The sequence below is a fragment of the Dysidea avara genome, chromosome 3 (assembly GCF_963678975.1).
Source record: "Dysidea avara chromosome 3, odDysAvar1.4, whole genome shotgun sequence".
Lineage (NCBI taxonomy): Eukaryota > Metazoa > Porifera > Demospongiae > Dictyoceratida > Dysideidae > Dysidea > Dysidea avara.
In genome coordinates this window covers 2,026,289-2,051,439 of record NC_089274.1, presented here as the reverse complement: position 1 = coordinate 2,051,439, position 25,151 = coordinate 2,026,289, and the positions used below count along the sequence as shown (strand labels likewise).

The 25,151-nt window shown below is 39.3% G+C and overlaps 2 protein-coding genes across 2 annotated transcripts in view; one reads left to right on the top strand and one right to left on the bottom strand.

Moving 5' to 3' along the window:
• LOC136248822 (uncharacterized) overlaps positions 1–25,151 on the top strand; it is a 49,534-nt gene that overhangs the window by 4,945 nt on the left and 19,438 nt on the right. The gene's annotated exons all lie outside the window — the stretch shown is intronic.
• LOC136251564 (uncharacterized) lies at positions 8,741–10,622 on the bottom strand. Its single transcript, XM_066044032.1, has 3 exons — positions 9,329–10,622; positions 9,193–9,270; positions 8,741–9,060 (listed from the first exon to the last, which is right to left on the bottom strand). The coding sequence occupies exons 1-3, from the start codon at positions 10,620–10,622 to the stop codon at positions 8,741–8,743; spliced, it is 1,692 nt and encodes a 563-aa protein (XP_065900104.1).

Genomic DNA, 25,151 nt, shown 5'->3' with positions numbered 1-25,151 from the left:
TACTTTAGTCTCGCGTGGCCAGACCGCTTTTTCTCCGTCACGGCGCTTATCGATTAGAACATAAATTATATATTCGTTACCCGGGATATGAAACGGAGTACTTCGTTTTTGACACTCCGCGTTGTTAACACGCTTAATTAGAATGTACTATAGTAACGTGCATGTAATGGGAAGAACGTAAAGACTGGCTAAAAGAAGTATCTGAAGGTGAGCTAGTGTATAAAATCATTAAGTTAACTTGTGCATTTGCAGCCTAACTGGAGTTAAGCATCTTCTCTAGTGATTCAGAACAAGATCCAGAAGGGTGGGCCGGGGTGCCAGTAGTCACTGGCAAGGTCTCTGAACAAGGCGATCCAACGGATATGCCGTTACTTGATGATGCTGCTGCTACGTACCGGACTTCCATGATACTACATTCCTGAGCAGATGTACGACAGGCATGAATTTGCTAAGAATTTGTGGAGCTGCATCATATCCTGAATCTCATGTGACAACCACCTAGTCTTAGTATTTATTACAGTAGTATTATAGCACATCTGGACCATAGCACATTCGTATTTCTGGCCAGTGGATATATTGCATCACAGATGTGAATTACAAAATAATTGTATGTATGCACTACAGACGGTTTGGCATGTCTTGTAGTTCAGCCTGACCAATCATGAATGCAACTTCAGAACATGACCTGGGAAACAACATAAATTTGTAGCACATTCCTATAATACTACAGCATAAGTTATTAACATTACTGTACAAGATCTTATGATGTATTAATGTGTTACAATTTCACATTTTTACTGTTGTATGGTTTACAGCTGAACGAAACAATACAAGCCAGTATAGTGGCTAGGTATGATCTAGATTTGAAACTTATCAGTAATATAATTCTCCACACTGGTGGGCAGTGGAGACCACCATTTGTGAATGACCTGTACAGTATTATCGTCATTATTGCTTTTACACCCCTGCCTTTTACCAGAAATATTGTTACAGCTTCAATATATTTTAGGTCACTTGATTCATTCAGGTTCTAAATTCCTCAACATTGTGTGTTAACAGTCTTTTTGTTAAACCATCCGCCTCTCGTGCTTCTATGGTGTTCCAAATATGTGGTTGATCTCACTGTTTCATAGATCATCTCTATTCTCATAGTAATCTGTCACTGGATATTAGCAAATAACCTTCCTTCCTGTGTTGGAATGCAGTACAGTGGTTGTTTTCCAATAAAATTCATCTGTTTAACCAGCATACAGTACTTGTAGGTGATGTGTGGTACCATTGAATGAGCCCTAAAAAAAGTGAATTCTGTGAGTCATGGAAACCATCACAAATTACATGGCACTTCATTATATCACTCATGCAAAGCTTTAATAACAGTAGATTACTTTGCAAAACAAAAATACTGAAATAGTAGCAGTAGTTTAGCTTGGCAGGTACACAAAAAATCCTTGTTGCTAATAGTAACTCTTACAAACAACTATCCACAACCTGACATCCCAGTCTGAAATTGATAAACTAACCAGGTAATGCAAATCTTACATGAGTCCTTTACTGTAGAAAAGCGTCAAACAGTCTAAACAGAGACATTAACACAGTGAAATTGGTAGACAAAAATAGGTTGTAGCAGTTGCCCGTCAGTTTCTTACAAATTGCGTATAAATGTCAAAACAAGGCCAAATTGACCACTTCTTTTCAGCAACACAGTCGTTTTCTCACTTTTAAACGAACAAACAATGAAGAAGAGTTAACAGTTTCGCCATATCGCTGAACTAGAACGTGGAGCGCATAGAAATAATTAACAACGCGGATTGGAATTTTGGAATGTGCAGTTGCTATTGGAGCGCGCCGCTATGTTTCATATCCCGGGTAACGAATATATAATCTATGATTAGAGATTATAAGCACCTACTCCGAAATAGGGTCTGGTCCAGAATTGATACGTAAACTCGTTTTCACACCCCAAGCAAGAACTCGGGGTGTTTAATCAACTTTCGTCATAAAACGTATACTTCCTTTTAAATTTCAAGCCACATACACACTGGAAATGCCATGAACAATAGCTAGTGGAGTTGATGAGAGACACTGAGGCTGGTTTTCTACAGTTAAAAAGATCACGGATCAATTCCTTGTGAAAACGAAAAGGCTAAAGGCGAACTGAGCAAGGAATCAACCCGTGTTCTTTTTAGCCTTAGCAAACCAGCCTCAGTGTTTCTCATCGACTCTACCGGCTATCGTTCATGGCATTTCCAGTGTGTGCGTGGCTTGAAAATTAAAAGGAAGTATACGTTTTATGACGAAAGTTGATTAAACACCCCGAGCTCTTGCTTGGGGTGTGAAAATGAGTTTACGTATTGATTCTGGACCAGACCTTATTTCTGAGTAGGCGCTTATAATCTCTAATCGATAAGTGCCGTGATGGAGAAAAAGCGGTCTGGCCATGCAAGACTAACCCTACTTTTCCCGACGCCCACACAAAAGAAAAGTAGTGGTCTGGCTACGCGAGACTATTATAGTGCATGGTCCTTCCATTATATCTGAACTGTAAAAATGATTGTTTTGTTAGAATAAATGTACATTCTATTAGACTAATGTTGTGAACAAAATGAATGAGCTTCATTTCAAATACACTCTGGGTTCGGATAATAGACGGGTCACTGTACTAATCATCTCTGCCACTCAAATGTGTACAAATGCAACACAAACTTATAAAACCAAACATATAAGACACAATTACAATAGTCATGCACTGAATGCAAGAACTTTGTGAAAATTATAATATTGGGTGATCCACATCTCAATGGTGGTAAGTACAATGAACCTTTTTGACACAATTGTCATAACTGTGACTTGTGTTGATGTGGTTAACTAGAGAAGTTACACTACATTCATGTAGTGCTGATGAGACACATAATAGATCAGAAGTGATCAATGCCCCTAATGTGTGTACTTGAATTACAGACACTGGTTCTGGTAAACAGTGGAGTCCAAGGATAACAATCATTAAGCCATAGCTGGTCATCATAGTTAGAAGGTAGAATCAGCTGATCAATATTTTGAATTGTTCTGATGCATAGCTGTTTTTCTATAATAAAACAATAAATTTTACAAACTACACAAATGCGTGGACTGGTCCATCTGTTCTTAACAAAAATACATACATAGATTTCTTGGACATCTACTATCTAGTCTACTATTATAATTTTGTAGATGATCATATAATTATGACTCTTGAGTTTGCATGTAGGTCATGGTATGCAGAAGATCTTACCTGGGTGTTGTTATTGCTGGACAGCAACCTAAAATGGACACAGCATATCAACATGGTCACTGCAAAAGCAAATTCCTTTTACAACGTAACATAGCAAAAAGGCTGGTCTCTAGCAGTTACATGCTATTGCTACAATACATTTGTTTGTTCCCCACTTGAATGTGACTGTACAGTCTGTTCTCCATGCCATGAACATAACATTTACAAACTAGAGATGGCCAGCAAGGTTGTTGCAAGTTGTTACTGAACAGCTACAATATAGAATATGGAAATATTGAACAGTTTACCATTTACTCCAGCATTGAACTGCATTGTAGAACTCATTACTACTACACACATAATGATGACTCTTGTCACAGTCAGGGATGCTAAGAAACAGGTGTTTAACACAAGAAATTCCCTCGAGATTCTTTATAATGAATGGCTTCTTTCAGTTCAGTCCCATTGCGTCTTTCGTGCTCATTAATCAACCTTCTAGCCTTCTAATCACTGCCAAAGATGCAATTCCCTTCCACAGCAACCATGACTTCTCTCTACTGCCAGTAGAATACTGTAAACGCAATATACTGAGTGAAATATTACACGGTTCACCAGTATGGCGGACGCGTAGGCGCATTTTGAAGTTATCACGTGTTGAAAATGCTCTATACCATAGATATGCATACTAGTACCCGGCAAGTTATAATAACCGGAAGTTTGCCTGTTAAGCATAATGATGTCTTTCACTGTTTGTATGAAGGTAAGTTTTTGGTGAGTTCGAGGTGAGCTAGGGTTGGCCCGGCTTTGCTGGGACGCTTGCTTCGCTCGCTCCACCCTAGCTTGCCTCGAACTCACCAAAAATTTACCTTCATTCAACTAGTGTGCTTGATAGTGGAGTTATCAGAGTGGCCATTCTGTTCCATTCCTGATTCCAGTTCCAGTTTCCCTAGTACCTTGAATTGGAATCATCTCACATGAGCCATTAACTTCAATACAAATGCATTCGCCGGATCATTGTTATCCCCTTCGAAAAAAAGTGGGATAATGAAATACACCATTCACAATGCGTTTCTGTAAAATGTCAATATATTAGAGTGTTTGTTTAGTTTATTTTATTTATTTATTATTGTTTTTCAGTATATAAAATTATACTGAAAGCCACTGGCAAGTGCTGCCAGTGACTCACCACATAAAACAAAATTAATTATATTATAAGTAATTAGTCAAAATAGTACTTCATATATTGGCGATGGTGACGCTGTTGAACAGTGGCAGTAAGGACAAAGGTAATGTAAACTATGAACATTACTATCATTAAATTGCTGTATGAAATGATCCCACATGAAGTTGTAGAGTTTGTGCTTAATGGTGTTTGTAGGTAGAGACAGATTCATTTTAGGTAGTGAGTTCCAAATGTGTGGTAAACGATGGAAGTAAAAGTTCTGAGCTATGTTGGAGGAACATCTGTGATGGATCATTTTTTCGGATGAACCAAAATGCGTATTAGAAGAACTAAACTGGACATACTCAGTAATATTGAGATGTGATGACTGTTGTTAATAAAGAACATAATATCATTCATTTCATAAACATACAGTAATGGTAACAGATGTAAAGTTACCAGACGAGACCTGTATGATGATTGGTAATCATTCAGAATCCACTTTGTAGCCCACCTCTGTATTCTTTCTAACATATTAATGTTTTTAAGTAGGCAAGGTCTCCATACTTGTGAGCAATAGAGGACTTGTGAGCGAACAAGTGAGATGTGTACATTCTGGGTCCACATTCCTCGTAGTTTTGCAAATTACCTTTCAGTTGGTGAAGGGCTACAAAAGGCTTTAAAACTTTAGTTATTTAAATGCCTACTTCGCTAAGGGTTGTGCAGAACTATGATAACTGTCTAGGATTAATATAAGTGAGTATTTTGTAATTTTATATGTTACTCAAGGAAACCGTAGTGTATGCCTTGCCATGTCTTTGAAGACATAAAAGTAAAACTAGTGGCTTGTATTAAATTTAGGACAATTTCAATTGGTTTGTGCCATGTGTTGTTACAGTTCAACATCTTCTCCAGAGCTGTTCCAGTGATAACCAGTCACTTAGTTTGTATAACCTTTTTGGGTATTTCTAAGTGTCTTCCTCCTGATGTTTGTTGTAATTAGTAGCTATTTTATGGTATCACAGACGTATGTTACGGATGTACAGCTCTGATTTCAGATTGCTTATAAGATAGATGTATATGCTCAATTCTTCGTGAGGACTTCTACAGTACATGTTGTACAGCTACTATGCATGAGCAGTGTGTAAACATGAAAACAGAAGGTGTGTGTAGTTGTACAACAAGTACAGGCTGAATGCATACAGCTCTGTATCAAACTGTACGGTAGTACTGTTTAAGTAGGGATTCCCCCGAAATGACGCACACTGCCAAAAATACTGCCTTTTAAAAACCAGCTTATAAACTTCTTACATGACGAAAATCACCTTTACAGAATAATATTAGACCATTTAACATCAAATGTAGTGTTAAAAACAAGAAAATGCTTACCGGTGGCCGGATTGAATTTTTTTAAAAATTGCCAAAACTCGAAATTTCATCTCACTCACTCACTCACTCACTCACTCACTCACTCACTCACTCACTCACTCACTCACTCACTCACTCACTCACTCACTCACTCACTCACTCACTCACTCACTGACCACAGTCACAAGCCTAGAGCCCAAACGAAGCAGCACACGGTCACCATTTTATGCCACAACAAACTTACCAGTAGGATGTGCCTTTTGGGGTTCCGACAAGTGTACGTCCTGTGCGCCTTGTCTTTTTTTTTATGTTCAATCAGGCTGCTTGTCTTCTTCATCCAACGAAACCATATCGAGGTGTTAATTTTCCATATCAACACTTTCTTTATGCAGCATAATAGACACCACAACATTATTTAAGGCGCTTAGACTACGCTACTGTACGGAGGTACCGGTACTCCACGATAGGTCACAAGATCACGCCCATTTTTTATTCTACGTATCATCACTCTATCAATTGAAACCACAATGACCACGCCCATTTACGCTAGCTGTATTTGTGACCACACCTTCAGTGGTAGGCTGATTTGAGCCGGTTATTTTAGTCTAATAATTGATCGAAACCACGACGACCACATCCTTTTTGGGCAAACACACATCTTTGCAGGCCAACTCGAGATACTCTAATACAGCAGTCACCCTAATAGAACAGTCACATGTTTATAGCTAGCTGTATGCTTAAACAATAAAAACTAAACAAGCTAGTATAAAATTATAAATTTAAAAATGAAGTAGGAATCTAAGTGATAAAAAGTAGTGAAACAAGAGATGAACAGTGGTAGCTATTACAGTATAGCTCAGTGGGAAATCCCTACTTTGGCATGGTATAACAATTGTGTTCCGTGCCAAAGTAGGGATTTCCCACTGAGCTATGTTGTAATAGCTACCATTGTTCATCTCTTGTTTCACTACTTTTTATTGCTTAGATCCCTACTTCATTTTTAAATTTATAATTTTTAATATACTAGTACAGTACTACCGAAAAAAGTGCCATTCTGTATCCTTGATACTGCTATATATTGGGAGGGGGATTTATTAGATGTTCCACAGAATAACTTATTTTAACATTGTGAGAAATATTTGAAACACATTACAGCATAGTGAGACATGTGCATATATGTATGTAGTCCATTCAATTGTTACGGATGTACATTCACAGTTTGTACACATCATTGTTTTATAGTTACATCACTAAAAGAAACATTTCTGTTATAACTTTACAACAGGGGAACTGGTCAAGAAAGGGTCAGTATATAGTGTAACAGATGCACATGAAATTTTCTCAAACTTGGGTTGGGAGGCAGATTACTCAGGCTAGGTTGCGTATGAGCATTGGCTGAAGAAGGATTTTGATGACATTGTTAGGGCTGAGCCATAGTATCGATAGTGCGATATATCACGATAGTAGGGATATCACTATCATGATAGTTATGATAAGCTCAGATCTGCATTAAAATGGTATCAACAACCCTTCTATACTGTTTTACAGTATTACCAGCTTTCTTATAAAGGAGTGGCCTGTAAAAGCTATACCAAATGTCCATATTCATTGGCCGCCCACGCAGTTAATCAACAAATGTCCTGTTCATGCAAAATAACTTTCTATATGACTGCAAATCATAGCTATACAACTAAGACTTTGTTAAGAGCAAAGTGTTTCATAAACTATCGGGATAGTATTCACTATCGCGGTATTTAAGGTTACGGGATACCCTCAAGTTCCGGAAATAATTTTTTGGTTGTAATAACTCGCATGTAAAAATTGCTTACGTATTGTTTGCGCGTGAATGACCACATGGTACAGGAAGGCGTTTGAGTTTCTTGTCGTTTTCACTTCGATGTAGCAAGGTAAGAGTATTTAATGGTTGTTTCGTGACAAATTACAACTAACAAAACTGTAGTGTGTGTTAAAATACTATTACAATAAGTGTGAATTACACGCCTTTGGCGTTTCTTTCAAGAGACGAGCTGTACCATTTCCTGAATGAAGGATTCCTCATCACTGATCCAGTCCTTCGGTTCCCGAATGGATTTACCCTTCAGAGAAAGCTCGGGAAGAATTGCGACGATGTAGAAGCGTCTCAGTGTGGGAATGATCTCGAGACAGAAAGTTTCATTGTACTCCACCCTTTCACAATGATAGTCTACAGTGGTGCAGAGAAGGAAGTCGCACCATCGTGTGTTAGTGCAGAACATCGCCATTTGTACTTGGTAATAATAGCAGTGAGTGCGCTTCAGTTGGATGAGACCATTATTAATGAATAAACAGTCGCACTTATTAGCAGTGATAGCGTGATGAACAGCAAGATCTCTGTAGCTGTAGGGATTCTTAAACTCAACCAGCCCATCACTTGGCGAAGCTTCAGGATCAGTAACCCAGCCATCAGGAGTTGCTGCTAGCCATGGGTGAGCTGTGCACACAGTTAAACCACAATTAATATTTACTGTTGGACTAAGTGATCCTCTATCATTTAGCCACGATGTGTACACACCCACACTGTCTTTTTCTTGCTGTAGACCCCACCTGGTGGCTGAGTTGCCCCGAAATGTTGAGTACAGTAACTGGTGTACCATACGAGTCACAGGTGTGGTGAGTCTTCGCTTAGCGATTGAGCGGGCATTAGACGATGTTATTCTCTTCCTCCTCTCAGTGAGCCAAATCACTGATTCATCATCATCATATGTGTGGTTCATTGTTGCAAGCTCAATTGACCGGGCCTTGTTGCTGTCCATCATTACCTCAGCTCTATAACACCTCATCATCATTTGCTTCAGGTGATCGGCAGGAACGTCAGTTGGAACATCTAGAGCTTCAATACCACCATCATATCTGTAGTTATAAAGGTATGCAATGGTAACATTACATGGTTGTTTTCACTTGCCTGGAATATGCCATTCTAGAGATCAAGCTGTGTCCACTGAAGTTGTGCTATATCGTGCCTTCTTGCGTTGCAGCTTTGCATCAGCAGAAGCTTTACGCTTCCGATCATTGTCTGTACGTTTCACAGCATTAGCTGCAGCAAGCTTGAACACATCAGATGGTTCTGTGCATACAGCTGTCTTCCACATTGATGGTCCCCATCCAGCTCCTTCATTACACCGTAGACCAGCTCCAGCACACCGACCACCCCATGATCCAGATTGGCTTCTGTTGATCTGCTTGCCACCATCAAATTTAGTCCGTATATGCATCCAACTTTCACACAGATTAGTCGTGAAGTTACCTATAGTATAAATTTGTAACACTGATATGATGTCTTTTATTTTTACCAATTAATTGAGGTGCTTTCCCTACTAGTCGGCTGATTGATCATAGGATGTCTGTTGGTCTACCTCAGCAGTGGTTGTTGGGATACTCCTGGTATCATCCAGACCTTCATTATCAGTGGCATCAGCCCATGCCTGCGCTTGAGTGGTAATGACATCATTCAGACCTGTGTAAGAAAGGTGATGTGTCCTTGTGCTTCTTGTGTTGACATAATGTAATCTTACCTGATGTGATGTTGTGAATTGTGTCGTTCGTTCCATCTTCTACTGTATTGTTGGCCATTGCTCCCATGTTAGTTGGTGGTAGCTGCTGTTGTTGTTGTTCCTGTTGTTCCTGTGTTTGTTGTTGATTCTTTTGTGCTGTTTTGCATAAATCAGGACTACACTTGGAGTGGCAGCCAAAACAGTGTAATGGAATGTTCACCAAGTCCCGCTGAAGTTTCTTTACTGCTTCTACCTTATTAAGCTCTTGGCTCCGCATGATGATGGCACAACAAGCTGATTTGGTGAGCCGTTTCCTCATGGCTTCAGTCAGTTTACCTCTACCCTTGTAGGATGGTTTGTCCAGGACCAAGCTCTCCAGTGTTCCACAGAAGCACTTTACAGCGTGGTTGGCGCATTCCACCTTCTTAATCAATGTGCCATATGGTACTTTCCTGACAAGAGTAGGGTGAACTGAGCTGTCACCATCTCCAATGAACTCAGCGTAGTGGAGGCCATGCTGTGTTTCTGATTGGCAGAACCCTTCAACAATGATGTCAGTCTCCATTGCTGATGAAGACTGGTCCCAGTTGAGGAAGCAAGTATGCTCAGGTATAGTACCCCCAGATGTGTTGTGGCATACTGCACAATACTTGTTTCTGACTCCCATGAACAGGATTTTCCCGGTCTCCTTTCCGATTATGATGCCAACACCAGACTTGGCGTTGTATGAATGTTTGTGAGCACGTTTGCTCCAGCCACCATCCACAATCACAGTTATCCTGGGTATGTCATATCTGCTGTCCTTGGAAAGAGCAATGGCCTTCTCCTCCTCACCAGCCTGCTTCATGGATTCATTGAGAAGAGTCCGCCACCAGTCTCCAATGCGTTTCTCAATAGCCATGAAGGCTTTCTTTGTCAATGAAGGTAGGCCAAGTACTGCCATTGACTCTGTCAGTGGTGCATGTCCTCCCCCTGTAGCCATCTGTCCCCACACTGCAGCCAGATTACACTCCCAGTATTGACCTCCACTTAAGCCCTGCACTCTTGATGATGTCGCAAACTGGAATTCCTCATGACAGCTGGCACACCGAGAAGTAAGAATGGAACACAGTCCTTGATGATCCTTCACACCCACCAGTACAATGGGCTCATTACCAGAGAGAGTATTATCTGCACACGACTGACAAGTGGCTGCATGTCGACTGATCACCTGCAGATGTTCCTGGAGTTTATTCAGGTTAATAATTCTGCTACCATCATGGTTCATTACATCCACTGTGTCATTCTTTCTTGTAGGAACCTTCTTTCTTGGCATATTTCCCTCTACAAGCATGGGACCCTCTGGAGTTTTTAGTGTTCCCCATGCTAAAACTAATATTAACTGTATGTTATGTTGTAATGATCAAGACACACGGTAGTGTGTCGTGCGGCCCAAAAAGCCAGTGCGCCACACTGTGAGTATATTTACAGGAAGAAAGTAAACGCGATTTTCACACCTTTGTAGCTCCGTGATTCCTTATCCTATTAAAACCAAAGTTGCTACAGAAATGCCGGCGAGGTAGGGGAGTCCACATACGAAATTTAAAGACAATCGCTCCAGCCATTTCCGAGATACGAGCGGCCAAAGTTTGGGTTTTTTTTCTTCGTTTTTTTCTTCTTCTACTTCTTTTCGCACACTTTGCAAAATCCGCAATAAAACACGAATGCGTGCTTGGATCAGGCTGAAATTTGGCACACTTAAAGGGTTCAGTAAGGCGAACCTCAGTACCAAGTTTGGTAGGAATCCGATGAACATTTACGGAGTTATGACCGATTATTTGCGTAAAATAAGGTCGAAGGTCTGTCACACCCACAGGGTAAACCACTTGAAGGAATGAGCTGAAAATTGTGGGTAAGTAGAATTCTAGGAAAGCGGGAACGGAAACGACCGACGGAAAATGCCTGATGAAGGTTATCATGTCAATATACGGGTTAGATTTTACAGCATGATGCTTCTTTGTAACATTGGTGGACCCTACGCATTGTTCCGCTAAAATGATCGAAACTCTCTAATAGAGCAGTCACCGTGCATTATAATACTCTACTAGAACAATCAAGAATGTTTTGTAAACTATGCGGACCTTTAAACCTGTGAATGATGGAGCAACTATGGCTGGCAAAGATTAAGTATGTAGACTAGCTAAGTCATCAACACTGACTGTTAACCGTTCCTTTAAAACTATAAACATTTTAAAAGATTCAACACTGAAACATGCTTGAAGAAGTTTGTGAAGTATTCTAATTATATAGACTGAAGACAGTGTCTATATAGGCTATGCACTTACATGCAGCTTCCTGATAAGAGTTATATGTCTGATAATGTATGCTGTTAGCTTGCTTGTCAGCTCCAAGACGTGCATGGCTGGTCTCATATGACACACACTAACTAGCTATATCATCAACACTATTTAAAAAAACTGAAATAACTATACTCTTTGAAACCATACAAAAGATTCAACAATTAAGAATGAAGAAATTTACGAAGTATTCTAATCAATTGACAGTGTTTACATAAAGATGTTAGAAGGTGTATGGCTGCAACCTTGTCAAGATAAAAGTTAGGTATGTGATAGATACAGTATGTGTCAGGCTGATCGGTGACTCCAATGAAGAGGCTGAGGGTTGCCAGCTATAGTACAATGATTCTCAAGCTTTCAATACTAAAAGGCCCCTGGTGAGATACAAACTTTTATCTTGACAAGGTTGCAGCCATACACCTTCTAACATCTTTATGTAAACACTGTCAATTGATTAGAATACTTCGTAAATTTCTTCATTCTTAATTGTTGAATCTTTTGTATGGTTTCAAGGAGTATAGTTATTTCAGTTTTTTTAAATAGTGTTGATGATATAGCTAGTGTGTGCCATATGAGACCAGCCATGCACGTCTTGGAGCTGACAAGCAAGCTAACAGCATACATTATCAGACATATAACTCTTATCAGGAAGCTGCATGTAAGTGCATAGCCTATATAGACACTGTCTTCAGTCTATATAATTAGAATACTTCACAAACTTCTTCAAGCATGTTTCAGTGTTGAATCTTTTAAAATGTATATAGTTTTAAAGGAACGGTTAACAGTCAGTGTTGATGACTTAGCTAGTCTACATACTTAATCTTTGCCAGCCATAGTTGCTCCATCATTCACAGGTTTAAAGGTCCGCATAGTTTACAAAACATTCTTGATTGTTCTAGTAGAGTATTATAATGCACGGTGACTGCTCTATTAGAGAGTTTCGATCATTTTAGCGGAACAATGCGTAGGGTCCACCAATGTTACAAAGAAGCATCATGCTGTAAAATCTAACCCGTATATTGACATGATAACCTTCATCAGGCATTTTCCGTTGGTCGTTTCCATTCCCGCTTTCCGTTCCCGTTTCCTAGAATTCTACTTACCCGAAAATTGCTATGTATATGGAGTAACTATCGTAGGAGTGCCTTTTTGTGGTTTGAAAGGAATCCAGTTAAAGGCCATCGAGATATGACACAAAACCCAACCTATGTCACAATTACGCGATTGACTTATGAATAAAAAAACTATTAGTTTCATGCCTACCAAGCAAACCGCTTAGAACAGTGAGCTGAGAATTGGTGTGTAGCTGGAATAATTATCATAGAAAGTCCTTGCAGTAGTACAGAAGAGTCGGATTACAAACCACTGAGTTATGATTCCAAAGCCAACTACATGTAGCATATGCGAGATCGAGATACTCTAATAGAACAGTCACCCTAATAAAGCATTCAGCTACGTTTATAACTTACTCCATTATAGAATTATATGGCATTGCAAGTTATCCTGTAGGGAGTTCAGCTACAAACAGTTAATCTTATAGACAATTCAGCTACAAGCAAGTCATCCTGTAGAGAGTTCAGCTACAAATATGTTGCTGTAGAGATTCAGAACATTATAAGTCACACTGAAGAGAATTCAACTATAAACAAGTCACCTTGTAGAGAGTTCAGCTACAACAAGTCACTCTGTAGAGAATTCAGCTACAAACAAGTCACTGCGTAAAGGGTTCAGCTACAAACAAGCTACCTAGTAGAGACTTCATCTAGATCAGCTACAAACAGGTTACTTTATGCAATGTTCAGCTACAAGTAAGTCACTCTGTAGAAAGTTCAGCTACAAACAAGTCACTCTGTAGTACAAACAAGTCACCGTGGAGAGAGAGTTCAGCAACCAATCAAAAAACCACCATGTAAAAGAGTTCAGCTACACAAACAAGATATAACTCTATAGAGAGATCAGGTAGAAACTTAACAGATCACACTGTAGAGAGTTCAGCTAGAAACAAGTCACCCAGACTAGGTAGAGAGATCAACTAGAAAACATCACCTTGTAGAGAGTTCAAATCACCCTGCAGATAGTTCAGCTACAAACAAATCACCCTATAGAGAGATCAGCTAGAAGAAGTCACCTTGTAAAGAGTTTAGCTACAAAGAAACTACCATGTAGAGAATTCAGCTATGAACAGATCATCCTGTCGAGAGTTCAGCTAGAAACAAGTCATCCTGTAGAGAGATCAACTAGAAGAAGTTACCTTGTAGAGAGTTCAGCTACAAAGAAACCATCATGTAGAGAGTTCAGCTGCAAACAAATCACCTGTACAGAATTCAGATACAAACAAGTGATCCTGTAGAGAGATCAGCTAGAATAAATTACCTTGTAGAGAGTTCAGCTACAAACAAACCATCATGTAGAGACTTCAGCGCTAAACAAATCACCCTGTAGTGAGTTCAGCTACGAAAGGATCACCCTGTAGAGAGTTCAGCTAGAAACAAGTCATCCTGTAGAGAGATCAGCTAGAAGAAGCTACCTTGTAGAGAGTTCAGCTACAAAGAAACCATCATGTAGAGAGTTCAGCTGCAAACAAATCGAATTGTAGAGAGTTTAGCTACCAACAAATCACCATGTAGAGAGTTCAGCTAGAAACAAGTTATCCTGTAAAGAGATCAGCTAGAAGAGGTTACCTTGTAGAGTGTTCAGTTATGAACAAACCATCATGTAGAAAGTTCAGCTGCAAACAAATCACCCTGCAGAGAGTTCAGCTACGAGAAGATCACCCTATAGAGAGTTCAGCTAGAAGAAGTCACCTTGTAGAGAATTCAGCTGCAAAGAAACCACCATGTAGATAGTTCAGCTGTAAACAAATCATCCTGTAGAGAGTTCAGCTACGAACAGATCACCCGGTAGAGTTCAGCTAGAAACAAGTCACCCTGCAGAGAGATCAGCTAGAAACAAGTCATCCTGTAAAGAGACCAGCTAGAACAAGTCACTTTGTATGTAGAAAGTTCAACTACAAAAAAAATCACCCTGTAGAGAGGTCAGCTACAAACAAATCTCCCTGTAGAGAGATCAGCTAGAAGAAGTTACCTTGTAGAGAGTTCAGCTACAAAGAAACCATCATGTAGAGAGTTCAGCTTCAAACAAATCACCTGTAGAGAGTTCAGCTACAAACAAATCACCCTCTAGAAAGATCAGCTAAAAGAAGTCACCCTGTAGAGAGTTCAGCTACAAACTAGTGACCTTGTAGAGAGTTCAGCTACAAACAAATCTCCCTGTAGAAAGGTCAGCTAGAAGAAGTCACCTTGTAGAGAGTTCAGCTACAAAGAACCATCATGTAGAGAGTTCAGCTGCAAACAAATCACCTGTAGAGAGTTCAGCTACAAACAAATCTCCCTGTAGAGAGATCAGCTAGAAGAAGTTTCCTTGTAGAGAGTTCAGCTGCAAACAAATCACCTGTAGAGAGACCAGCTAGAACAAGTCACTTTGTATGTAGAAAGTTCAGCTACAATAAAAAATCGCCCTGTAGAGAGGTCAGCTACAAACAAATCTCCCTGTAGAGAGATCAGCTAGAAGAAGTTACCTTGTAGAGAGTTCAGCTACAAAGAAACCATCATGTAGAGAGTTCAGCTTCAAACAAATCACCTGTAGAGAGTTCAGCTACAAACAAATCTCCCTGTAGAGAGATCAGCTAGAAGAAATTACCTTGTAAGGAGTTCAGTTACAAAGAAACCACCATGTAGAGAGTTCAGCTGCAAAGAAATCACCCTGTAGACAATTCAGCCACAAACAAATTGCCCTGTAGAAAGATCAGTTAGAAGAAGTTACCTTGCAGAGAGTTCAGCTACAAAGAAACCATTCTGTAAAGAGCTCAGCTGCAAACAAATCACCTGCACAGAATTCAGCTACAAACAAACCACCCTGTAGAGAGATCAGCTAGAAGAAGTTACTTATAGATTGTTCAGCTACAAACAATTCACCCTGTAGAGAGAGCAGCAAGAAGAAGCCACTTTGTAGAGTGTTCAGTTACAAAGAAACCACCATGGAGTTCTGTAATAAATATATGTATTATATATATAATTTGTACATTTACTGATAAAATCAGAAATATTTAAAGTACATCTGCTTCATCTTTTTTTCTTCCTGTGGAAAAGAAAAAAAGACAGGTTAAAAAAAGTCCCAAAGCCGGCCTATGGCCGGCTTTGGGGTATACAAATACAAAAAGAAGTGAAATCTAATCCAAAACAGCCAAGCTGTAAAAAGAGTGTGCAGCCCTCAAAATGGCTATGGTGAAAAAAGATGTGAAATTGAAGGTGGCGGCCAAGAAATGGCTGTGATGGTAGGTTATTGGTAAAAATTTTAATAATGGCAATTTAGGTGAATTTTTTGCCAAGACCGAGTGGCACAAAAATTCACCTGAATTGTCGTTATTAAAATTTTTACCATTAACCTACCATCACAGCCATTTATTGGCCGCCACCTTGGATTTCACATCTTTTTTCACCATAGCCTTTTTGAGGGCCGCACACTTTTTTTTACAGCTTGGCTGTTTTGGATTAGATAAAATTTGCAGCTTACCTGAATCCCAGAGCAGCTGATAAACACTTATTAACACTACTAAACAGCAGCAGGGCACGGCGACAGAACAAGCAATCAGCACAAAGAACAAGCTAATAGTATATTCACAGCTGTTGTGGTTTGTATTTCCCACGAAACTGTAATTCGCTTGTGCGAGGATACAGTTGCTCTACAATGTGGTTTTCGCCACCAAAAATGCGGATAGTCGATCAAGCTTGCTTTATTTTGATGATTTTACATGGTAGTTAAACATATTTTTGAGGGCCTATCGTAGAGTTTTGTTGAGATTTTACCTCCATTGCTTGAGGAAAAATTTTACTAAATTGTGGCAAGCGATTTTTACAGTGTCACAACAGCGTTTCATCCCCCAAGTTATTCTAGAGATGTGATGCTATCATACTTGGCTCGATAGGACCTAGCTATTATATTTTTAAAGTCTTTAAATGCTTAGATAGTTTTGTGGCAGTCGTTCTGAGGGCGATTTTTGGCGGCGAGTCTCATCAACTTCAACCATGCATAGCGAGTTGTGAGCTGAGTAAACGAGCTGTTTAACCCGTCGAGGAAGAAATACAGACTGTAGTGAGTATATATAAGGCTGCACATTAGGCTACATTGAGTGAAAGGCTGCTTTTTTAGTCCGTACATCCCACTTCCGTGTTCCATGATACGCGGTAACCCGTAACCTTAATGAGTAACTATCGTGATAGTAAAATTTTTACTATCGCTCAGCACTAGACATTGTCCAAATAATGCATGTTGTATAGTTGTTGGTAGCCTTCTTAAAGCAAACTATGATCAGATATTGCCACAACCAGGAAACGGGGAAATACATTCAATGATCCAGTCTCTGTAAAACAGCAGATAACGTGTAGAAACATCTACTACATAGGTCACCTGAGTACTGTGTTTATTTGCCGCTTGGCGCTTTCCATTTACCATTCAAAGAGTGTGGTAAGGTGGCTGACAACAAGGCTGCTACCAATAGGGTTCCATCGATACAGAAAAATACCTACCGATCCGATACCGATACCTAGCAGTAAATTCTCACCGATACCGATAATTGCCATACACTTTGCACGCCTCTCAAGTTAGCTATGTGTGACTGCACTATTAGAATATTTATTGTGCAGTGACTGTTCTATTAGTAGGCATTCCAGTATCCGAGATTTTTTAATAAAAAAATTCTCCGTATATTCCCCAATAGAACCCTGGTACAAAATGACAACTCGTGTTTAACTTGGGATTGCTCCGTCATCTGAGCTCCAATGAGGATGAAAATCGCTGTGGGGTTTGTCCACACGCTGATCATCTTGAAAATCTTAGTTTTATCGTGTGCGTTACGTATAAGTACGTTTTGTGTTGTTTTGTAATCTTTTCAAGCCTTGTAATATATGTAGAATACTTTAAAACTTAAAAAAACGTACTGTCGGGTGGAAGGTAGTCACTGGTGCTTACTTTAAAGTGCGTAGTTGCTTCACTCGGGTTAGCGATTTTCAGCTCCAGAGCAATTTTCTGATGGCTGAGTCATCAGCTCAAAAGTATGAACCACTTCAAAGTCGGCATAACAATGCCATAATTGAACCACAACTCCACCTTAGGTATTGTTGCATCATTGTGGCACCTCCACTTTAGTTGTTTACCTTTATAAGTTGTTAACTTGATGTTTTTACCAACTTGAGATAGCCACTTGCCTATATGGGTATACACCATTGTATTGAGAAGTGTGCAATAGGTGAAGCATATTTGCTCACCACAAAGTATACAAAGATCGCTGAGATCCAATAAGACCTGAAGTTACTCTCATTACATGTACAAACTTGCAGCTAGAAGCAACTGCAGTTTCAAGATAGTCCAGATTGCTAGATGGCTTCCTGATTCAATTGTGCCATTTTTCCTTTAAAATGTATGGGGAGCCCTGGAGAAAAAATGTACCTTTTTTTAGTTTTTAAGCACTGTGCATGCCAAAGTAACTAATTCCAACCCAACAAACTATATATTTCTGAGATCGGCAATCAATACTCTATCTATTGAGCATATAAAAAGCCTGTTTTTCCAAAATTTAAAAATCGGGCTGGAATGCCTACTATTAGAGTATTTCGATCTTTTTCATGCAAACATAGTAAGTAGCAGTTGCTCAATGTTTAACAAAGCAATTCCAGCACCTTTTATGCTAGAATAATGCTCAACACTATTTCCAGTTTGTTGTACCTCACGTTTTGCTAGCATAGCATTTATGATGATAGTTATGGTGATGACGATTGGCGCGAGTAGTCATTGATCGGTATCGGAGTACCTAGTAACCGATACCGATCGATATTAAAAGCTCAATATCAGCTCCGATACGATACCGATCTGATTATCGGTGGAACACTAGCTACCAACTGATTCTAGTAAGTCTGGAAGAATTTTATGGTCATTATTTTCCTTCAAATTCTATGACCACATGCTAAAGACAGCTGAACTCAGTTATCTACTTTATGTTGACAATAATCAGGAAATATTAGCACATATTTGGCAAATCTGGAAATAAATTCCTTTTTTTTTGCTTTATAAAGATTTCTACTAACACTCCTCAGAAGATATAAACACAACTCCCCTAGGAGAACCCATGACTGCTGCTAGAAGTTGGATTACCCAAAGCCTTATTTGGGAAGATTGGTTTGCTATAAGCACAGCAAATCGTGTGGTTTGATAGATCATACTTTGTATACATGTAAATGTTGTAATGGCTTTGCTTGATGTGTATGGCCAACTACCTGAGGGCAGAAGGCAGAGGAGGTTGGATGCATTCATGTTAGCTATACCTTAATTGCATTCTTTGATTTGGTATTTCACGTGATTGCCAAACAAAACTGAAAAACGACGGAGATCGCTGGGGATCATTAGATATTCAGATAGTCCTTCATGTAAGCTTCAAGGCAATGTACTTTGTTTTGTAATCAGTGCTTGAAGTCCAGGTGAAATTAATAAGTTGTGGTTTGGTGTACACTACTTCACCAGCCTTCATGTATATATTCTATTAACGAAACATGAGATAATTCAGTGAGTTATTCTGAGATCGCGATGTATTAATAACCCTTTAGGGACCAGCATCATACATGTATGTCCAAATATAGCCTCACGCGAAAGCCTGCTGTCGTACATGGACATCCAAGTGAATAGGCAGTAAACAAAGAGCTATATCTCCACAGTAGTAGAAGCTACAGGTTTTAAATAAAGACTATTTTGTTCGCCATTAGTAGACGATTCTGTCGATATACAATGATAAAATGTCACATGAAACTAAGCTGGTTAGAAACAGCCTTGTAATAGAGGCAATATTGTATTTACACAACAAAAAACTAACCTTGTAGAAATCACCTTGTATATTCCTCTTTGATGAACCGATTTCAGTGGTTTAACTTTCATAGTGCTCCTTAAGTAGAGCTGAATATTTTGGTATACAAGATCATGTGATGTGGCACTTTATATAGAGATGGACAAGCAATTTTAAAAGAGCTGTGTTACAAAGAAGAAAGATTGTCGCCGTTCATGAAACATCAACCTGTTATTCGAAAATGGTACATTCTACACACTCCTAAGTTAGATAGTGCTGTTTGTTATTGATAGGCAATTTGTCCACTATAATCTGTAATAGATTTTACTACTTCCTGGAGTTTTGCTAACACTACAAACTTGTCAAATAATAAAATGCATAATTTTCATAAAACTTGTGGGTTTTCAGGGTAGGCACTGTATAAATTTTGGTGGTCCTAACCTCCTCAACAAAACGGATTTTAATTTGTTGTAGTGGTGCTTAAAGTACGTCCTACCTCCTCTGCATATCAGGCAAAGCCTGAATGCCCCATGTTACAGCTATTATGTAACACTTATCAGGCTGATAGGCTGTACAGGGCGATCAATCACCCAAGCCAATACAAGTGACCCTTAAATCGTTGTAGCTAGCTAATACTCGTAAATCTTTGTAAATTCTTTTTTTTCCTGGGTACATCAGCAGAGCTGCCTGCCCAGTATTAATAAATAAAATAAGTGCAGCCACTGGATGTATTATACATGCATACCTAAAATTTTCGATTATAGGTCAGCAGCTAGTATGTTCTGGTTATGTTTGGTTGTGGTGAACAGACATATCCTAGAGATATCATGGAGAATTTTGTTTACGCGAATTTATTGTTTTAATCAGTGCTATTGAATCATTTATGAAAAAATTATAGACTTCACTAAAGGCCTAGATAGGTAAGCTTGCTTGTAGAGTATGCAGGGTGGTAACTTCATGATGGGGGCGTGTCCATATTCAAAAATGTGCAGAAACAATTGGTGAATAAGCTATAGCACTAGTTCCCACTTTAGTCCAATGTTTTTCAACTCGTATGATGGCGAGGATAACAATATGCTCTTCATCTGAGTGGTTTTCATGGCAAAATCCAAGTCGTGTATTGTAATCATGTGATTATTAATTGATCCCCACAATTGATTTCGGCCTCAACGTCAATTTAATCACTGCCCAGTTGTAGCCCGGCTACATTTCGTATGTAGCCCGGATAGTTGAGCTACATACAAAATGTAGCCTGAGTGGCTCCTTTGATCTGAGGTGTGAAAGTTACATTGGAAGCATAAACCACTCCTTGATGAAACTGATGCAAAGACCACACCCATTTATCTTTATTATTTACATGTATTGGTGCTAAATTATTTTTATAACTCGTGTATTTCTTAAGGACTAGTTAAAGAAGGTCTGGGTCTTCTCTGGATTCTCCGTCGTCTATGTTATTCTTGCATGTAATGCCTTTGCAATTTCTAAATGCTGAGATGCACTTGACATCATTCTTCTTGCAGCTGCAGCTAGTAGTTTGTGCAGGTGACCACGCTAATATTTGACTCCTTTTCTGGGCGAAATCCTTCGTGATGAACAAGAATACTGCAATCGAGAAGGCTGATTTGCTGTATACATAGTGAAGAGAGTCATAAGCACTCGAGGAGACATTAATTTCCAGCACTTCCAGCAGCTTTGTTGCATGTTGAGCCTCGCATTTGACCATGTCAGGTCACACGGTAGTGTGTCGTGCAGCCCAAGAATCTGGCACTCCACACCGTGAGTATATTGATAGGAAGAAAGAGAACATGATTTTCACACCTATGTAGTTCTGTGATCTCTTATCCAATTGGAACCAAATTTGCTACAGAAGTGCTGGCCAGGTAGGGGAGTCCACTTACCAAATTTGAAGGTAATTGCTCCAGATTTTTCCAAGATACGAGTGTCCAAATTTCATTTTAATTTCTTTGTTTTTTCTTCATTTTGCACACTTTGCAAAATCTACCATAAAACACGAATGTGTGCTCCAATCAGGCTAAAATTTGGCACACGTAAAGGGCTCATTACAGCAGATCTCAGTACCAAGTTTGGTAGGAATCTGATGAACATTCACGGAATTATGACTGATTATTTGCGTAAAATAAGGTCGAAGGTCTGTCACATGCACAGGGTAAACCCCTTGGAGGAATGAGTTGAAAATTGCTGTGTAGGTGGAGTAACCATCATAGGAGTGCCTTTTTGTGGTTTGAAAGAAATCAAGATAAAGACCATGGAGATATGACACAAAATCCAACCTGTGTCACAATTATGCAATCGAATTTTATAAATAGAAAGAACTATTAGTTTTTATGCCTACCAGGCAAACCACTTACAGCAATGAGCTGAAAATCAGTATGTAGCTGGAATAATCATCATAGAAAGTCCTTGCAGTAGTACAGAAGAATCTGAGTATAAACCACTTATGATTCAAAAGCGAACTATGTGTAGCAAAAGCGAGATTGAGATACTCTAATAGAACAGTCACCCTAATAGAGCATTCAACTGCCGAGATACTCTAATAGAACAGTCACCATGCAGCTACAGATAAATCACTGTAGCGATTCAGACCATTACAAGTCACCCTGTAGGGAGATCAGCTTGAAACCAATTCGCCCTGTAGAGAGTTCAGCCACAAACAAATCACCTTGTACAGAGTTCAGCTACAAGTAATTAAGTCACAAGAATGTGTCAACTTCACGTAGGTAAGGTATGAAACAGGATCTAGGAAGTACATAAATCCCTTCCCTGTCTCTGTATTTTAAATATCCAGGAATGTTTGATTTATCTTTGGTATTTACAGTTTGCAATATAGTGGTTTTTTGAGAGATAGCATCCCGTTGATCTTCAGAGCTATTTTTGATTTGTTTGTATAAAGTATAAAGCATGCAGCATACTACAAAGTGCTGCTCCGCCAAACCGGTAATAAACGCCATCATAGTTTGCTCTAATTGTTACACTTTCGGGCTCAATAAGGCGTTACTGAAATCGAGTAACATGATCCAGTAGAAAAGAGTAAACAACAGATGATAATGTTATCATGACTTGGTTGCAGTGAGGGACTGGTATCCCATTTCCTTTTGTAAAATCCAACCATTTGTCTCTGAGAGCACTTACTGGATACTTTTGCAATTCCTGGTACTTTACATCTTCCAAAGAATATTCTCCAATTAAAAGAAACACGCTGCAATACTTGTACCATTCAAACTGGTAGTGTGTAAAAGCATCCTGTTGCTTTTTACTACTAGCATACGGGCTCCAAAGTAATACTGGTGGTGAACCACAATATCTGAAAGTAGCTACTCTGAAGAACACAGAACATTAGTAAAATCTTCCATCAAACTATCATCATCAAACGTGGCTACAAGTTCATTGATGACTTCAGATAGAAGAATATTCTTATCAATATTCTGCGTGAATGTAGCAGTTCTTCTCTATCGGACTTCTTCATTGCCTTTGTTGTACTTTTCCTTGTCCTTTTTTGACCAGATTGATTGATGGTTGTACCAGAACGCCCCATGTTGCTCTTCCTTGTAGCGGCGTTTGCCGCTTTTCTCTTTGCCTGTACTTGCTCCCTGCTATCACTGGATTTCTTTCTACTAGAAGACCTGGACGGAACGGCAGTTTTTGTTGTCATCTTAGCCTTCGCATACTGACTAGCGGTCTCCATTTCACTAGTAGATGAGCTGATAGCTGGCAAAGGCTGCTCTGGTGGTATTGTTACTTTCCTTCTTTTACTTTCCTGCAGTGTTGCTGCTCATGTTTTTCTCTTTGTACCGAGCTCCTCTGCCATGCTTTCACTTCCACATGCACACACACGTGTACATTAAGTGCGCCCTCTGCCATTATAATTAGTCACCAAGCAACGCAATAATCAGTCATTTGAATGATGCCATAGGACTTTACGAGGTCATATTTCACAGCGTATAGTGTAGTTCGACACCCTCCTCTTCCATTATATACTCTTGGTATTTCTTTATATACTAGTACTGTTACTATTACTGTTATTGAGTATTAGTACTGTTACTATTACAGTATTACTGTATACTAGTAGTGTTGTGAGTGTGAATGGTGCTAACGATTCTTGCACTTTTACGGCTGCTCGTATGTCACAAACCACAACATCTTGTCATTACATCATAACTTCACGATACACCTTTCTACAGTGGTATATGAGAGTAGGATACTCTCCTCAGTATATATATTATGAACTCTTGGTATCTGTAAAGCTCAGAAAAGTTGAATCGGTCCATCTCTTCTGTCCATAGCAATAGCCATGAGTTATGTAGTTACTTAGAAGAAAATATGCCTGCCAAGTTGTAGGACTGGTTTTTGGTTAATGAACTACCAATACTAACATATAATACAGTTAGTCATCTGTCACACACCTCAATTGGCTGTTGTACACATGGCTGTTGTACACTTCACTCTTGTACCTGACTGGATGGTTAGCAAATATATATATATGAAAATCTACTTGCTAAGGGTCAGTATTAGTGGGATCACATGACCAACCCCTTTCTTACACAGGTAATAGTTCTTGTGCAACAACAATAACAAATGATATCACATGCACAAGATTTCGACCAATCAAACTGATTCATTTTGAACTTCAAGTACTGTTTAAGTAGGGTTTGCATTAAAAGTGATGTGTGCCACCTAAAATGCCACCTTTAAAAATCATCCTAGAGACATCTTACACCGCAAAAATCACTTTTACCGAATAATATTAGTCTATCTAACATGAAAAACAGCATTAAAAACTTACCAGTGACTGGATATAGAATTTTTTAAATCTCCAAAACTTGAAAATTTCATCTCACTCGCTCCACTCCACTCACTCATGCACCCACCCACCCATCCATCCACTCACTCACTGACCACAGTCACAAGCCTAGAGCCCAAACGAAGCAGCGCACAGTCACCATTTTACGCCACAACGACAAACTCACCGATGAGATGTGCCTTTTGGGGTTCTGACGAGCGCACACCCTGTGCGCCTTGTCTTCCTTTTATCTTTAATCAGGGTGGTCTTCTTCAAGCATTGAAACCATACTGAAGCATTAATTTTCTGTATCAACACTTTTCTATAGACACCACAAAATTAATTCAGAAAGCGCATATGTTGCTAAAAAAGTGGGGCGCTTATAATTTCAAGTGGTGCACGTGAAACATTAACGTTGCTGAGTTGTCACTTAGACTTTTGCCAACGCCTGGACTGCAATTGACGAAGAGATTTTGAGACGGACTGATACTCGACGGCTTGTTCCTCTGAACACACTGATTCAGCCACTCAGTGCTGGACAGCGAGATCAGTGAGTGATTCATGTGATTGGATAGTACTCGAGTGGAAATTTTATTACTTCATCCTGTTAGTTGAGACTAAGCTCCAGACAACTGAAAGGGCCTGTTCGTTCGAACAACTTCTGGCCGGGGTGAATAGAATGTGGACCATCATACTGAAACAGGTCATAGAACTAAGTGCCACTGCTACTACGATCAAAGGTAAGCTATGCACGCTACTACTGGCCTATGTGCTTCTAATTTTGGCACAGTACGTACTTTAATAAGCTGTAACTAGCTAGCT